This window comes from Prionailurus bengalensis, chromosome B3 (assembly GCF_016509475.1).
Source record: "Prionailurus bengalensis isolate Pbe53 chromosome B3, Fcat_Pben_1.1_paternal_pri, whole genome shotgun sequence".
NCBI classification, from domain to species: Eukaryota; Metazoa; Chordata; class Mammalia; order Carnivora; family Felidae; genus Prionailurus; species Prionailurus bengalensis.
In genome coordinates this window covers 109,918,910-109,938,044 of record NC_057355.1, presented here as the reverse complement: position 1 = coordinate 109,938,044, position 19,135 = coordinate 109,918,910, and the positions used below count along the sequence as shown (strand labels likewise).

The following is a 19,135-nucleotide window of genomic DNA, read 5'->3' as shown; positions in this document are numbered from 1 at the left end:
TTGTCAGCCTTACCTGCAAACAGCCATTTTCTTGGTTTTGAAGACTTTATCTTCCTTCTTTCATTATTTTTCTTAAATGAAAAAACCTTTAGTAATAGAAACATAAACACTAAGTATCTGTATTTCAGAGTTATGCTAACATCAGTAATGGGGTTTACAATATATGTTTTGTTACTTATGGAAAATACATTTTTATATTTATGATCACCTGGAAAATTGAGATAAATGATTTTTATATGGTAAAGAAAAATGGGGCATAGAACATTTAATTAGTCAATTCGGTAATAGTATTAATGATTCTAGGATATTTTGCATTTGCATTTTCTTAACCACCCTTATCCACATTAGGCATTACCTGACACATTAACAAAATCAAAAGATATTCCTTTTCTCCCTCCCTCCCTCCTTTCTTTACTTTTCCCTCTCTACTCATTTCTTTTTTTAATTATCAATTAATTAATTCCTCAAAATTTATTTAGGACATAAGAGGCTGAACTAGATCTCTAACACATTCCTTGTCCTTTAAGAGCTTATAGACTTATGAGTGGCCCAAGTAAAGCAAGGCAGCCATATTTCAAAATGGAGTGTGATGTGTCATTGTTACCCTTCCTTTACACGTTTGAATTTGTTGGATGACCATCTGACACAGCCCTGTCACTGTGGCCTTCGTTAAGATGAGCTTCTAGCCTCTGGTATGCCCATGAGAGTTTTAATAAATACTCTTGGAATGGATTGAAAGAACTAGAGTTAGAATTAGTAACTGAGTTTATAGAAACAGTAAAAGGAACCAATGAACAAAACCAACCAGATCCCCTAACAGTCAGATGAACTGGAGCTTCTGCCTGATCACATATAGCTATAAATTCCTAGTCAATTCCCTAGATTCACAGATTTGGAAAGTGATGGGCCATTTGAGGGGAAACTCCTCTATCTTCCTTCAAATTATATAACACTAAATCCATGTCATTAAACAAATGATTCTAACCCTTTTTTCCTTGCCTTTATTGGATTTCAAAGTTCAGTACACATTCAAATTATTCAATTTTGATATCACTTTTATGATCAAATGTCCTACTTTTGAAATGGAAAGCTCAGTTGGCCATGTTCCCTGTTAAGTTTAAGAAGCTTTTATCATTTAAATAAATTAAACCTTCCAGCATGGGCTCCACAGAACATAATGAAGCACAGAGAAGAAAAGCTTAAATGAAATAAACCTCTTTGCTGATAGAAACAGTACAGGCTATTGTGACTACCAATAAATGTGTGGCTGGAATCACAGTCTGATTCATGATTTTTCTTTTTCTTTTTTTTTTTGTCCTTAATTTTTGTGGTGTTCATCAGCAATTTGATTTGCCATTGCACAAAAAGATGGACACAGAGTACATCAAGTGCAAGGGTTCTAGGTTATTAATACTGAGAAAAAAACAGAAATAAAAAATTTTAAAAGCTGATTTAATACCATGTTAAGAATCATGTATATTTTTTTCTTCTACATTAATCCATATGTTGTTCTATGAACACTCAGATTGTTTTACATTTTCTAAAATAATTTGTTCGGGGGAATTAAATTTTTTTTTTTTCCTAGAGAAAAATCATTGTCATTTTTATGTAATAATTGGTTAAAATTAATCTACATAACTTACATATTTATTTAGCTGGAAATATTTTACTTTCTATAGGACACACTGCCCATATAGGAATCAACTGAATTATGAAATGCTTATTGTTTGTAGATTCTTTCAGTTGCCAAAGACTAGTAAGCAAAAGTTTTAAAAATCTTAATGACAACATGCTTTTTAAAAAGGGCTTAACTAAATAAAATTTACCCATCTTTCCATTCAGTTATAAAGTGAAACCATTTTATCATATGCATAATTAAAAACTTAAAGGTAAAAAGCACTTCTTAAAAGGAAAGATTCTGGGCACCTGGGTGGCTCGGTTAAGTCAGTTAAGTGGCTGACTTCGGCTCAGGTCATGATCTCACAGTCTGTGAGTTTGAGCCCTGCATCAGGCTCTATGCTGACAGCTCAGAGCCTAGAGCCTGCTTTGGATTCTGTGTGTCTCTCTCTCTGCCCCTCCCCAACTCGTGCTCTGCCTGTGTCTGTCTCTCAAAAATAAATAAATGTTAAAAAAAAAAAAAGGAAAGATTCGATGGAATATATTTGAAAATGCTCATGCTTGTAATGGTAATGTAGCATAATTACCATGCTATGTTTATTATAAAATGTAGTCTCCTTGGTAATAAAAATACATTGTTATTTAAATTTGGAGTTTAGGGTCATAAAGTTATCTTTAAAACTATGAGAACTTATAGAGAGGGTCTATTACATTTAATGTTTGTGAAAAACAGTGAGTTACTTCCATTAGGCACTCCTGCTCTTGTATTTTCTTGGTCTATAATGCATCCTTCATAACTTAAGACAAAACAAAAAGCTATCATACTTTACACATACAACATGGTTCAACCAGTGATGGTACCTCAGTAGATTATTAGTCTTGAAATCTTGTAAACATGACAAAATCATCTCTTCATTTTTTATTTCTCTGTTTTTAATTTTAGTGCCAAATACCTTGTATTAAGAAAGTATGGCATTGGGGCGCTTGGGTGGCTCAGTTGGTAAAGCATCTGACTTCAGTTCAGGTCACGATCTCATGGCTCATGGGTTCAAACCCCGCATAGGGCTCTGTGCTAACAGCTCAGAGCCTGGAGCCTGCTTCAGATTCTGTACCTCCCTCTCTTTCTGCCCCTGCCCCACTCATGCTCTGTGCTCGCTCTCTCTCCCTTAAAAATGGATAAACATTAAAAAATTATAAAAAAAAAAAAAAGAAAGAAAGAAAGCACTGCATTGTCACCAGCTGAGAAATAAGATCTTTTTTTTTTTTTTCAAATTTTTATTTAAATTTTAGTTAGTGAACATGCAGTGCAATATTGGTTTCAAGAGTAGAATTCAGTGATTCATCACTTACATACAACACCCAGTGCTCACCACAAGTGCCCCCTTAGTACCCATCACCCATCTAACCCATCTCCCGCCCACATCCCTCCATCAACCCTCAATTTGTTCTCTATAAGAGTCTCTCATGGTTTATTCCCCTCTCTCTCTTTTTTGGAAAATAAGTTCTTAATGGATGTTATTGCATCCTTACAATGGAATCAAAGATAGGTTCTCATTCAAGTTCTTTAAAGATTGATTTGTGGGTCAAAGATTTGAATATGATTACAGTCAGCCAGCATTTATTAACTATCTACTTGTGCCCAGTAGTGGGCTAGGTGCTGAGGATGCCAGGAGGTAGATGATGTAGTGTTTGCCTCCAAATGAGGAAATAAGAGTAGACATTAATGATCAATTACAATAATACAAATAACATTGATTCATTGTGTAGAGAGTGAAAAATAATTTTAAAAAGTAGGAAACCTTCCTATTTGTATTATTTTCTATTCATAGACCTTCACAAACATACATTTACTGAGTGTATGAAGAGATTATTGAATTAACGAATAACATGTACTTATTGAGGACTTTCAATATGACAGACACTGTCATAAAGTCTGGAGATACAGCATGTAACAAAAGAGACAAAAATCTCTGCCCTCATAAACAAATGAATCCAGGTAGTAGTGGGATCAAGAATGGCATTTAAATCCAGGGAAAATTACGAACTTTGACTTGCCACCCCCTGTTTTTGGTAAAGATACTATATTTAATATAAGTAGAAGTTAGAAGAAAACCCAAGAGCTACCTTGAAGAGAGCAAGAAGCTACAAAATGACAGCATGTATTTTATTTTATTTATTTTTTTAATGTTTGAGAGAGAGTGCAAATGGGGAAGGGGCAGAGAGAGAGGGAGACAGAATCTGAAGCAGGCTCTGTGCTGACTTGGGGCTTGAACCCATGAAACGTGAGATCATGACCTGAGCTGAAGTCGGACACTCAACCGACTGAGCCCCCAGGCACCCCGACAGCATGTATTTTAAAGGGAAGCAGAGTGAAGCAAGCCTGCTGGCTTTGCCTTTGAGAATGAGGAGCGCTTTGAAGTTGCCTCCCCTAACACCCTCCTGCCCCGCTGTCAGTTACTCAGCGAGCACAGAGCCCAATGGACTGCCTTCAGGGATGGTTCTCCATGGCAAATGCTCGGTGAGGGTTATCTGTTGGGTGTGAACCTGCTGTACCACCCCCTGCTTTACCCACTCAACTATCCACATCTCTGTGTCAAAATGACCTTACAGAGCTGCAGTCGAGTGTAATGGTTAGGACTGCTTGCAATCTGACTTCTTGGATTAGTATCCCGGCCACTTACTCCTGGGGTGACCTGGAAGGCAAACCACATCACTCTCTATGTCTTAGTTTGCTTTTCTGTAACATGAGAATACTAGGCCCTATATAAAGTAGTAGTATGCAGTAATGAGATAATACATGTGTGAAAGTGACTTCTTTGCTATATGTGAACTTTTAATAATTATTTTTTTCAGTAAGTCATAAGTTCCATTCTGAAGCCAAAAGAAATAAAAGAAATTTAATCTATTCAGCAACCTCTGTCTAACTCAGTAATTTTGTTTAAAGTTACCTCTGGCTTGTGGTGCTTGGGTGGCTGAGTCGGTTAAGTGACTCTTGATTTTGGCTCAGGTCACGATCTCACGGTTGGTGAGCTCAAGCCCTGTGTCAGGCTCTGCACTATAGTGCAGTCTCTAGACCCTCTGACATTCTCTCTGCACTATCAGAGAATTTTTGCTTGGAATTCTCACTCCTTCTCCTTCTGCCCCTATCCTACTCGTGGTCTCTGTCTCTCCCTCTCAAAATAAAGAAATAAACTTAAGGAAAATAAAGTTACCTCTGGCTTAAAAGCCTGGTTATGGTTAAGTAGTTGATCAAATCCAAGTATTACTGTTTTGAGTTTGATTCCAGCTCAAATTCTGTAGCTTGGGTAAGAAATTTCCTCATGACCCTCTCTTCCCAGCCTTCCTTCTGCACCTGCTTCTACTTTCCCTGGGCTCATGATTGCCTGTGGGCCTGATGCAAAGGGTAGGGGGCTCCACTTCAGCACCCAGGGCTTGTCTGTGAGATCTGGCGGGCTTGTGGTCACTCCTCAGAGCGTTGGCCTTTTCAGCTGCCCACACCCAACTACTGGGCACTATTTATTGTGTGGCATATTTAATGGTCTGAAAGGCCCTGGCAGCAGGTGTTCTACAGAGTGCTGTAACTTCTCCCACCTCATGGAGTATCTTCACCTCATCTGGCTTCCATGGGGCTGAGATAACAGTCGTCTACCTACTCTAGTTCCCGGGCCCACCAGGATCCTAGCCATGCCCATCCAGGGACACAGAAGTATGGGCAGAAACAAAGAGGGTGTATGCTTTTTTCCAGCATGTTGGTTGGCTCCAGAGAGTGAACGTGTGGGTCCTGCTGCTCTGCAAACTCCAGCAGAGAAGTTAGGGCCTATCTCAATGTTTCCAAGTGCCCCTAAAGCTCAAGGGCCTATGTCTAGTTCCTTGTCCTCTCCTATCCCCCTGGAGTGGAGGGGGGGGGGGATGGAGGGAAAGGAGCAATGTGCAGCACTTCAGATGCTAATATCCCAAATCTCTATTCTTTCTCTTTCTCAGTTTCTTTTATATGTTCATAGTGGCAAAATCCACAACCTTGTTCTATCTCATTTGTCCCCTGATGCAGACCAGCAGCCCGGCTCTGTGACAGGACTCTCTTTGTACAATGTAGTTTGGCATTTAGAGTCTCTGTTCTCAGCTTAACAGTAGGAGTCCAGACACTTTGTCCTCGGTTTGTGTGGAGGGGCCAGCTGGTGGTCAGGGAAGCTGCAAAAGGCTTATTTTGTTGATGTTTTACATGGGCTTAAATCACTAAGCATTCTAAACTTGCTAAGCACACAATAATCGTAAGCAATCATTAGCCATCATATTGAAATTTTAAAACATACAGCCAACAAATAAGATGCCACCAGATTCTCAGTTCCAGGGACACCAAATATTTCATTGTAATTTCTAAAAATTGTGAATTTCACACAGCAGTACACATGGACACTACAGAGATAGTAATGTTTTTGTCTATTACATATCAATAGCGTTGCTGAATTCAGCAAACAAAAGCACAGGGCATGCAGTTAAATTTAAATTTCAGGTAAACAATGAGTATGTTTTAAAACGTCAATATGTCCCATTCAGATAAATGATGTATGACTTTTCAGTATTAGTGTGTCCCAAATACTGCATGGAGGCCCTGTATTTCATCTAACATCCTCATGTGCGGTTTACCTCCCTTCCCTCGTTGAGAGTCTGAAGTAGATCTTTTTATTGCAAATGTGAAGGTGACTCTCAGTTATTACATTGCATGAAGGCTATGGCTAAAGGCTAAGGAATTACCTTTATAAAAACAAACCAAAAGATCAGAGTTGAGTGGGAAGAAGGATGTGGCCAGTCATTCACATTTGTCCCCTCATGTCAGTTCCTGAAATGAAATTCAGCACATTTTCAATGAAATGGGATGAAATCAGAATGTGGTATTTGTGTTTCCATGTTTGGATCTATCTCATCCTAAAGAGTGTTAGTATCTTGAAGGGTCAGCATAAGCTCTGTTTACTTAGGGAGCATAAGAAATATGTCAACCCTTTGAAAAACTTTCAATTAAACTGCGAGAGCTTTGATGTCAGGCTTTCAGATTAGTATTACATCATTCAAAAAGACCCAATTTCATGTGCCACTAGAGAGGGAAAAATATACTGGTCTTTATAGACAGTTATTGAATTTAGAGAATATTTACTTTAAAATACAGATTATTACCACTTGATAAGCTGTATCTAGTGCATCAATTTCAATTTAGAAAGTATGCTCTTAGAGAATTCTATCTCCCTGACTTTTCTGTTCACAGTGACCATCAGTAGTATTGGTTTCTAGTATAAATCAATGTTTGTATGTTACTCTGGAAGCTTCAAGTGGTAATGGAAATGGTTTCAAATATACAGGATTTTATGAGAGTTCAATGGATATAACCAGAATATTTTGAGTGTCTACTATATGCCGTGTACTTCACATAGATCTCTAATCTAACCAATAAGTTAATGAGAGAGGGTGATGAGGTAAGTAATTTTGCCAGCCCCATAAAATTGTCTGATTCTGAGAGCACTGTATCTACTATAACTCCCTTCTGGATTTTTCTTACAGACCTCATCTGCAGTTATTTTGTTCTCCGGAAGGAACCTGAGCAAAAAATCTCACACTCATTAAATTCACTTCTAATTCTGATAATATAAGTGGTAATTTCTTACAGGTGACCATTTTTACTTCTCTTGATGGAGTTACACATTCTTCCCAGTATTATTTTCGGATGACATTTTAAATGAAATTTATGCTAACTTATTTGTGGTTACCTATCAAATAGCACATTAACTATGTATTTAATTCTATATTTAAAATTTACCTCAAAATACAAAAAAAAACTAATTCAAAGGATACATGCACCCCTGTTTATTGCAGCATTATTTATAATAGCCAAATTATGAAAGCAGCCCAAGTGTCCATTGACTAATGAATGGATAAAGATGTGATATATCTATACAGTAAAATACTATTCTGCCATAAAAAAAAGCATGAAATCTTGCCATTTGCAACAACATGGATGGAGCTAGAGAGTATAAAGCAAAATAAGTCAGTCAGAGAAAGACAAATACCATATGGTTTCACTCATATGTGGAATTTAAGAAACAAAACAAACAAAGGAAAAGAGAGAGACAGAGAGAGACGAACCTAGAAACCGACTTTAACTACAGAGAACAAACAGATAGTTCCCAGAGGGGAAGTGGGTAGGGGATGGGGATTAAGGAGGGCACTAGTCATGATGACTGAGCAATGTATACAATTGCCGAGTCACTATATTGTACACCTGAAACTAACAGAACATTTTACATTAACTATACTGGAATTTAAAAACTTAATAAAAAAAAACCTTCTGGAAATACGCACAGAAAAAGGTTAATGATACTTAGGTCTGAGGCAACCAACTGAAGTCTGAGTGGGAGAAACACTTTATGCTAAAATTGTTTATAATACTTCAAAAGGTAAGAAGATCCTGTATGTAGGTTGTAATAATGATAAGGGAAAAATGAATACTAACAATGAAAAACAAATTTTAAGAATATTGAAATCTGAAGAGTCCAATCTCCCACCGGTGACAGTATTACATGGACAACATCCTTACTTCTGTTTGGATATTTTAGTGGTGTTGAGGTTCATGAGTGTTCAAGGCAGTTTATTCTGTGAATAGATAGCAGTTTGAAATGAAGTCTGTATTGAATTGGTATTTGTCTCTCAGGAACTTTACTTACAGATCCTAGTTCTGCCCTCTGGAGCCACATAAATAAATTTAATCCCTCCTCTCACCCCACATAGGTGCTATGCTAGTAAACTAATGTTTTGGTACTTTTATATAGCCTAGAACTCATAATTTGACCCCCTAAGCAGAGGATGTTATTAAAAATGGTCTTGAATATATTCACATATGAAAGGAAACATACAAAAAATAATGATGCATTGTAAGGAAATTTAATATAGTTCCTTACACGCGTATGCATACACACATATAATAGACTAACATATATATTTACCTATTTTCTATTAAATGGGAGTATAAACTAAACAGCAGGCATCTCTATTCAGCTATTACATTCCCCCTTCCGTATGCAAGGGAGTAGGACTAAATAAGCTAAGTAAGCTTAGTCAGTGCTCCTATGTTGAGTCTTAAGTGTATCGCATCTGTTAAAGAAATGGCACTGGGGTATTTTTTTTCCCCTTCAGAAATGACCTTATCTTGTGTTGGAGGGTTTCCTCAGTAAAAGAAAGTTCATCCAGCATCGTGGCACGCAACTGCAAGCCCGTCTATCTTCATAATCATGTTCTGAACATCTCTCCCCCTCCACAGATCATTTTCCGAAAAATCAGTGACGTGAAGAAAGAGGAAGAGGAGCGCCTCCGGCAGAAGAATGAGGTCACCCTCAGCATTCCCGTGGACCACCCCGTCCGAAAGCTCTTCCAGAAGTTCAAGCAACAGAAGGAGCTGCGGAATCAGGGGTCAACACAGAACGACCCCGAGCGCAACCAGCTCCAGGTAGAAAGCCGCTCCTTACAGAACGGAGCTTCCATCACGGGCACCAGTGTGGTCACCGTGTCACAGATCACACCCATCCAGACATCGCTGGCCTACGTGAAAACCAGTGAGTCCCTCAAGCAAAACAACCGCGACGCCATGGAACTCAAGCCCAACGGCGGTGCTGACCCCAAATGTCTCAAAGTCAACAGCCCCATAAGGATGAAGAACGGAAATGGGAAAGGATGGCTGCGACTCAAGAATAACATGGGCGCCCATGAGGAGAAAAAGGAAGACTGGAATAACGTCACGAAAGCGGAGTCCATGGGGCTATTGTCAGAGGACCCCAAGGGCAGCGATTCAGAGAACAGCGTTACCAAAAACCCATTAAGGAAAACAGATTCTTGTGACAGTGGGATTACAAAAAGTGACCTTCGTTTGGATAAGGCCGGGGAGGCCCGAAGTCCGCTGGAGCACAGCCCTATTCAGGCTGATGCCAAGCACCCCTTTTATCCCATCCCAGAGCAGGCCTTACAAACCACACTGCAGGAAGTCAAACATGAACTCAAAGAGGACATCCAGCTGCTAAGCTGCAGAATGACTGCCCTGGAAAAGCAGGTGGCAGAAATTTTAAAAATACTCTCAGAAAAAAGCGCGCCCCAGACCTCTTCTCCCAAATCCCAGATGCCACTCCAAGTACCTTCCCAAATACCATGTCAGGATATTTTTAGTGTTTCAAGGCCCGAGTCACCTGAATCTGACAAAGATGAAATCCACTTTTAATATATATACATATATATTTGTTAATATATTAAAAACAGTATATACATCTATATACATACATGTGTATATACAGTATATACATATATATATTTTCACTTGCTTTCAATATGATGAAACCATATGGATTTTGATATGTAAATACTGCATGTCCAGCTGGATTCTGGCCTGCCAAAGAAGATGATTATTTAAAACATAGATATTGCTTGTATATTATGCAGTTGACTGCATGCACACTTTACATTTATTTATAATCTCTATTCTAATACACAAAAAAAGTATGATTTTTGCTAACCAAGGCAATGTAATATTTGAAGAATCAGGGTCCAACCTGCCAATGTTGCCATGACAAATTTGATCTCAGGCTGAGTATATCGAGCTGTCATTTTCTCACTGTTCTGTTAAGTTAAAATTCTGGATTAATGCCAAGGGAGAGTTCGCCCTTTTAGACCGTCGGTACCGTTTTATAATCTCTTTTCATAGGATATTTTTCTGTAACTTAGTGTTAGGTTATTTTCCCCAACAGGCAGTGTCTGCTCCATCAAAATGACTGTTTTGTTGCCTAAATCAGATAGCAGTGGGGGACGCTGAGAACGTATTGCTATGAGTTTTGTGCATGAATTGCATTTCTGCTCAACTATACCTCTCCTTTTTTAACACTATACTTAGATAGTAATCATTAACGCTTATGTAAGGAAATCCCTCCTCCCTCCGTCTTGGAGAACAGCTGCCATCTTGTAAGCTGATTTTGCCAACCCCATAAATACAAAACTATTAATATAGTGTATATTATTATAGAAAAACTGCACCACAGGGTAAAAGGGCCTTTTTACAATTCATGTTAGCGATGCTGGTTTTCCAAATGTGATGAGTGTTCTAAATTTGTACTTCTAAAACTTGTTCAAAGGTGAAGTTGAAAGGCTCTTAGCAAAGAAACAAACAAAACACATCTAAGTACTCATATCAAAATTTTAACTATAATGACATAAAATAAAAAAGAATGTAAGCAGATAGACAATATTTTGTAGCATATCTGTAACTTAAGATGAAACACAGGTACAGAATTGTTCACACAGGATTCTTAATGTTTATAGGGATAACATATGAAACATGGTGACAAAAAAACACTAACAAGTAGATGTTAAGTTGCTCAGTTCAGATAACTGCTTTTCTATAATTTTATTCTGGTTACAATTTTCTAAAGCTTTTTTGCACACAGTTCTACTGCAGGACTCCTGCTGAGTTGATACAGTAGACTGCTGTGGCTCAGGCAGATCCATTTATGAAAGGGGGTTACTAAAGACTGAATTTCAGAGTCTTTTGAGTTATAAATCCTCTTCCTAGAAAGTGCCTATTATCAACTAAAAAAAAAAGTCACAAACAGTTGTGTATAGCCAGTCCCTTAAGTGGTATGTATTGAGAATAAAATACATGTTCATTTGTAAGAACCCAGAAGAATTTTTTCTTTTGACTAAAGTCTATGTTATGAAGTTGATCAAAGAGGCATACTTTTAAATTGGTGCATGCATGACATCTAATTGTGGGAACAGGGAAGTTATTGTTTGCATCACGTTGAAAATATATTCCAGGAATCTGTACATTATTGGACCATCTGTACATATACATTCACAATATACACCAGATGACAGCAAAATCAAAGGAGATATTTTGACCTATTGTTGCCATTTTTGTGAGCTTTTCTAACGATCTCTCAGCATCCCCAAACAAAACCACCAGAACTGAAAGACAGGTTATCACAATCAGACCGGAGAAGTGCAGAACCAAGTAACTTATAAAAACAAGGGATATTTTAGAATATCTATTAGAGCTTCTTCACATGCCCACAAGATGTGCCTCTTTAATCCAGGAGTCTCAGAACAGATGTGATGTGCCAGGGGCTCCATTTCCCCTTCTCTGTGCCCACGACTTCCATTACTCATCATGGAAGTTTGCAGGGGAGCATGTCTCCAGGCAATGCTACGACATCTACCTACCACAGGCACAAGAAAATGAGGTAATCACAGTAAAAGGAATCAGCCTTGAAATTGAGACTTAGTTGCTTTCATGGCGAGGAGGGTCCTTTTTCTTGACCTCTGACATTTATTGAATTGCAGGGTAATTTTCTATTTAACCATGTACGACACAAGCCTGGTTAACCTTTTAGAGGTGAATGAAGAGTAAGCATAACCTAAGTACAGAAATGGTCAAGCTTTAGCCACGTGCTTCAAAAATCACCATTGGTGTAAAACTATATCAGAATGACTAAAACAGCAGGGTAGTTTGAAGCTGCAATCCACGCCTTTGCCTATTAGTGGTGCAAATATTTGCTGTGTTCTGCCATTGACTCAGTCGACGAACAATATTATTGTTTGTATCCGTGGGAAAGAAACGTGCTTTTGACCTATTCGAGGTTGTCACAAAGGGTTAAAATGTGTCAGTTGCTTGTTTATGGTGCAGTTATCACGCATTCTTCTCCAGTCCCCTCTGTCCCTATGTGCATGACATGATGAGGTGCTGAATGCACTCTGCTGTTTCCAGCAGAAATGCATGTGTTCAGCAAACACTGTATATAGAGTAGTCTTTTTGGTTCCCAGATTCTGCAATTCTTACCAGGTGAACTTACTCAGACTTGAATGAAGGGTGAACACTTGCTTTAATAAGTGCAATCGTGACATAGTCATGTTCTGTGTTGCCTCAGCCAGCACAAAGACAGGAGATTCTCTTTTGGGGGACCAGACGACTGCATGTTTTATTCTTACACTGTATAGATGCTTTCGGTGCATCCAGAATAAAATTTTTATTATTATATTTCTGAACAATGTATTAATAGGAGTAAATAGATACGTATTGAAAATCCAAACATTTTTCAAAGCAACTTACATATCTTCAATATTTTTCTATGATAATATATAAGATCAGATGCTGTACCCTGGACAGGTGGTTGTAATGTAATAGCGAAAGCCAAACAAAAATAGAAATGTGAGCTGTGAATCATAAGGACAAGTTTTGTCAGTCTGTATTAGGATATTATTGCACTATGGTCTAGTAGATACAAGAGCTTATGATAAAAAGAAAATAGGCACACGAAAGGCAGATGACAATACCAAAGCTACTAGTGTCCCACAATGACGTAAATAGTACTTCGAATGGTTTGGGCATAGATGTCGAAGAGAGACATATACTTCATTGTTAAAATGGAAGATTTTTATTATGACACCAGTTTCATCTCACATGAAGTACAGGTACCTGTACTTACATTGTACAGATATGTACAATTGTCCTATGTGCTCAGTGAAAAAAACTGTATGTAGACCAGAGCAAGAGAGTTTGAAAATTTGGGATTTTAAGCCACTTTTAAGAACAAATATATACTTCTGGAGTTCCTAGAGCTCTAACAAGAATATTAATTATGACCACTAACAAAAACGCCATTTTGCAAATTCATCCTATTGGAGCCCAAATAGAAATCACAACTTTCTACGAATTTAAGGAGATTTTGTTCTCCTGAGATCTGGCCCATTTACTGTTCCATTTTAAATTACTAAATTCTTTTAGAAAACTTAAAAAAAATAGTCTTCAGAGCAGTGACTGTTTTTAAAAGTGTGCAGTGGTTGGTACTGGTGAAATTATGTGTCATATTCCTAATGAATTCTACTATCTTGTATAATTTTTATCTTTTAAGCTATTTTATCTGTCTCTTTTCCAAAATTTTATGTAGGCAATGAGACAATTTATCTAGAATGTACATAACATACATGGATAACTTTATGGATATTTTATAATTATGTGAATGTTGTGTTTTCATATTTTGTTACATATAAGAATATTTCTCTTGCGGTCTTGATGGCAAGGGAGAGAAGAAAGAACAATCTTTTGGAAAACATCCTAGGATTAGTATCTGAGCTCCATCTTGGATTCTGAATCTAGCTTTGCCACAATTGTAGTGTAACTTCGGGCCAATTAACTGTTCTCTGGTGTATCTGGGCTTCAATTTCCCCACCAATAAATAATAAAATGAAGATAAGAACTGCTCCGTTCTTATATCAAGATGATGTTAGGTCGGTGGCAAATCATCTTCCTCTCAAACGAAAATCACATTAAGCTAAATTATTAATTGCTTCTTTCTTTCATAGAAGATCAGCTGAGGTGGACTCTCTAAATCTTTTTCTAGGGTTTAGAAGAGGTGTCTCTTGTCAGAAGTTGGTGGGGAAATACACTGATGGCTAAATAATTATCAGTCATTGGCATGTGAGCAAAAGTCTTGAGAATTATCTGGGAATTTAGAACTATTAAATAAACATGGAAGGAGTGAATGTCTTGTGAGAAGAGAGAAAGAAGAGAAAAATACATGTAAATATTATGATTTTGTTTATTCTATTTAATCATAGTGCTCAGCAGAAATTCTCATTCTTGTGAGAAAAAGTAAAAAAAAAATTGTTGAGTATTCAAGATACAGAGCAGTTCATCTTTCGGTTTTGTATAAAAACAATCATGACTTACTTAAGACACATGGCTCCACGTGGGCAGATATTCTTACAATGAAATTCTTAATTGTAAAAGAATCCTTTCCAATGACCAATTGATTTTTCAATGTGTATCTTGAACTGGAAAAAAAAAAGGTCAAAAAAAAAAAAAGAAAATCATTTGAATTACACTTAAAAATACTCATGTTATTGTGACCTAAATTAGTGTTCTAACTTAAAAAGTTATAATACATGATTAGTAATATTGGTAACTCTAGGAAGCCACTTATAACATGTAAACATTTTATTTTTGAGAATGAGATTCGTTTTGTTAACATTTGTTCATTCTACAAAGATAGTCTTGTATCCTAAAGAATACACTCAAGCCTGAAGTCACTCCATTGGTGGTGACCCTTTGGGTAAAGAAAATACCAAGAGCACATAGTAACAAAGGGGAAACATCTCACACACCGAGACATTTAGATCTCTTACAGGGTTTTTTAATTTTTCTGTTACGTCAGAATTTAAAAACTGTTGTAACAAAATGGGAATTAGGCATTTTTTTGAAAGCAGACACAATTTCTCAAGTTAAAGAAAGGTTCATTATAAATGCCCAATATATTTAAGAAATATTAAAGGAGATTTATGCGGAACATTCATTATTAACCATGACTTTTTACTATCCATTCTAATGTTTTTTATTTATTTGCTAAATAGTTGATAACACTTATATTTGTATCCACTCTGTGATAGGCCCATGGCATTCCAAATCACAGGTGCATTACATATGTATTCTACACATATGTAAATAAATATTTTCAATCCACTTTCTCTCGGTGTAAACTTTGTACTTACAACTTACAGGTTTTAGCAGCTCAGATAATAAAAACTCTTCGAAATGGGAATGACATATATGATTTTTTTAGAGGGTTGATATAGATTGAGTTGACATTATAAGAAAAGTTCTTCTTATTGGTTCAGGAAAACAAACCAAGAGGTGATGTATGTGGGACTACATAATCCAAACAAAAACAGAGTCAGGTTTTAAATAGGTTAGTAGTGCCAGGCTACATAAGCTCATGGGATTTGCACTTGCATCTCCGGAACAAATCTACAAAGAGGAAAAGAGAGTTATTTGAACAGAAACCAAACTATAACCTACACCTTCCTATAGTTATAGCTTGTTTTTCTCACTGGCACATCACTAGACAAGCAAAAGGAGACATGTGGATGTCAAAAGCTCTTTAAACAATAAATAATGTGAATTATAAAACCTAATGCAATCCTAGGACTTGAGCAAGTAATAAATTCAAACATACTGTGTTGCATACATTCTCCTTTAATATCAGGTTTTCTCATCCTTAAGCAAAACAGTGCTTATACGAGATGTTTCTAGTACCCATACATGAATTATGGAAAATACAGTTTTAACAGGAAAGCTACAGACCTATTCTCATTAAAAGAGACACATTTTTGGGCTTTTCATACCTCTTTTCTGTGACATTTAGATCTTCAATAAAATATTTTCCTTAATGGGGTGCCTGGGTGGCTCAGTCAGTTGAGCATCTGACTTCGGCTCAGGTCATGATCTCCCAGTTCATGACTTAGAGCCCTGCATTAGGCTCTGTGCTGACAGCTCAGAGCCTGAAGCCTGCTTCTGATTCTGTGTCTCCCTCTCTCTCTGCCCCTCCCCTGCTCATGCTCTCTCTCACTCTCAAAAATGAATAAATGTTAAAAAAATACTGAGATTTAAAAAAAATATTTTCCTTAAACTTTATTTTCACACAATCATTACTCACAAGCTTAATTAATATTTGTACTACTTTGGCATTTGCCCTTCACCACCCCCCCCCCCTCTTTATTTTCTCTGCAAAGGTATCTATTCACTTTTCCACAAATTTACAAGTGTTTTACCTCCTGGGTCTTATCCAACTTTTCTCATTTAGAATATTTCTAGAACTGGAGATTTAGATGCTAAAAATAATGACATTGCTAGTGATTCTCTTCCTGGCAATGTGAGTTATTCAGTATGTTTAAGATTACAAACCAATATACTTTTCTTATGTTAGGATAAAATGCTTACTCTGTATTTTGCTGGTTTTATTTTCCATTCTTGATACTTTTCTCCCCAAAACTACTAAAAAAAATCAGACTTAAAAATAAAATTTCTTCTTTCACCCTAGGTCTTTTTCTACATTGGAAATAATGAAGATAAACATTTATATAATTATAAATTTGTTCTTTGTTTTCATGATGGAGGAATTTAACTTATAATGATCACAATTTAATTTATAATTCTCACATGTGGTAATATAATATTTCCAAAAGTTATAGTGAAAATCTGTTTGGGGTCATAACGTATGCGAAGATGAGAAGCACTAAAAAAAATGAACATTCTTTATTAACAAAATTATATCACACAAATCAAGTGGTTAAACAGTGTCAATGTTCAGTATTACTAATGAGTTTAATCTTCAAAGCATTTTCTGTAAAATAATTGGTTCTCAGCCATCCACTGAGGGCAGAAAATATCTCCTATCCAAGTCCAAAGGCCAGTGACAAAGTATGGAGTTTTATTACCATGTCTTTCTTGTCCTTCAAAACACTTGAGGGTATGCACAAACACACAGAACCAAACAAATCATCTTCTTCTATAGAGCAAGGTAGTTAATTCATTCTTTGTAGAGTATTTAAATTTATTAAATGGCACGGTGAAGTTTGAGAATGTTTGAGAAATTAAGAGAAAATAGGTAAACATTTATGTTGACATATTTATTTCGATAGTACTAAAATTTGTAATTGGCCCTACATTATAATTAAAATTTTGAGTCATGTGATGTAGGGAAATGAGACGTGAGCTAGAATTTGGATCATGACCTGAATCAAAATCAAGACTTGGATGCTCAACCGACCCAGAATTTTTTAATTCCTATTATATGCCAGATGTTGTAAGAGTGTTAGTCTGTATGCTAACTTGAGATTTTCTATCTCTTGATTTTCATGATGAGAGTATGTCTGCATGCTTCATGAAGGTCAAGACCATTGAGATTTGGACTGGGAATCAGGAAAATGATGAAGGCAAAGGATGACAGAAGACTGAGTAGAATCTATCTGTTTCTTTACCTTCAGGCTTAGAAGTTAAGTAAGTTAATTTGGCTCATATTTATTGAGTGTTCATTCCCTGTTTATGCTGTGCTAAACATTTTATTTCGAATCTCACATTTAATTTTTGCAACAATCCTAAGAAGTAACAGATAAGGAACTTGTCAGGATAGCCTAGCTATTAAGTGGTAAAGGTGAAATTCTTTTTTATTTTTAAAGTTTTTTTTAAATTTCCTTAATGTTTATTCATTTTCGAGAGACAGAGAGAGACAGAGTGCAAGCAGGGGTGGGGCAGAGAGAGAGGGAAACACAGAATCCGAAGCAGGCTCCAGGCTCTGAGCTGTCAGCACACAGCCTGATGCGGGGCTCAAACTTACAAACTGTGAGATCATGACCTGAGCTGAAGTCAGATGCTTACCTGACTGAGCCACCCAGGGGCCCCAGTAAGTGATAAAGGTGAAATTCTAAAACAGGCAGGAAGACTTTAGAGAGAAAAATTCATTTTTTAGACTACTGACATTGCAAGGGCCATCTGGTCCAACCACAAATTCCAAGTTTTTCAAGACATGCACTTTTATTTTTTTATTTTTTTGTTAAAATTTTTTCTAACTTTTTTATTCAGTATTGCCAGAGAGACAGAGCGTGAGCAGGGGAGGGGCAGAAAGAGTGGGAGACACAGAATCCGAAGCAGGCTCCAGGCTCTGAGCTGTCAGCAGAGCCTGACACGGGGCTCGAATCCACAAATGGTGAAATCAATGACCTGAGCCAAAGTCGGCCGCTTAACCGACGGAGCCACCCAGGCACCCCAAGACATGTACTTTTAAAGGCTCCTGAGATTGAAATAACTTCCAGAAATGTCACTCTGTAACATAAAAGTAAATATCTGATTTTTCATGGTAGGTCAAAGTAAATGACAGCGGTTGAAGTCCTAATTGTTATAAGCACAAGGTGCCCCATCACAAGTGGAATTTTCCTTTACTTCTTCAAGCAATCGAAAGGCATCTGTAAAGGTAAATTGCCAAATGCAGTAACAAGTAAGAGGCAAGTTGTGGTCACTGGTACTAACACTTTCTTTTCCAACTGAATTTTAACCTAAAGAGGTAATGCATGATAGTCAAGGAAAGCAAGAGACATTCAGGATTTTTTCTATTATTTTTTCTCCATTTTAATATTGGAATTTAGATGAAACTCCAGAAAGATTTTATTTTTAAAATTTATTTTTTGATCGACTAAGTTTTAAGTGGATTATGCAGATCTTTTTATTGATTACACTGATGTTGCCTTCTTGGCCAAACCACTATTAAATGCATTATCCAAATGAACTATTTCTGTTTAGAATGGCAATTTGTATTACTTCCAAATTTAATAGGCCTCTTGTATGTATATTTGCTTTAGAAAGTATAAATAATTTTCTCTAATAAAAAATGTTAATTTTCTGAAGGTGATTTATTTGTCCTACCTTCTGAGATTTTTTTTTGAAGCTAATGTGTTGAGATAAGAAGAAACAAGGTATTACAGCATTACATTCTGGGGATCCTTAGCTCAAACCATCTTATTTCTCTTTGATGATAACAGAGCTAGAGGTAACCATGAAAAAGACCATTTTACTTGTTTCATAACAATTGTAGAGGACCCCAGTGATAGTATCCAAAGCCTTTTATAGTTAGCTCACTTTCATCTTTGACTTTTATGTTATCACTGCATT

General features: G+C 36.8%; 1 protein-coding gene across 1 annotated transcript in view; it reads left to right on the top strand.

Moving 5' to 3' along the window:
* Positions 1 to 15,154, top strand: part of KCNH5 (potassium voltage-gated channel subfamily H member 5) — a 309,803-nt gene extending 294,649 nt beyond the window's left edge. Inside the window, exon 11 of the mRNA XM_043556311.1 lies at positions 8,921 to 15,154. Within this exon, the coding sequence (XP_043412246.1) occupies positions 8,921 to 9,868 (948 nt within the window). The 3' untranslated portion in view covers positions 9,869 to 15,154. The remainder of the gene's footprint in view (positions 1 to 8,920) is intronic.
* Positions 15,155 to 19,135: the final 3,981 nt, after the last annotated feature.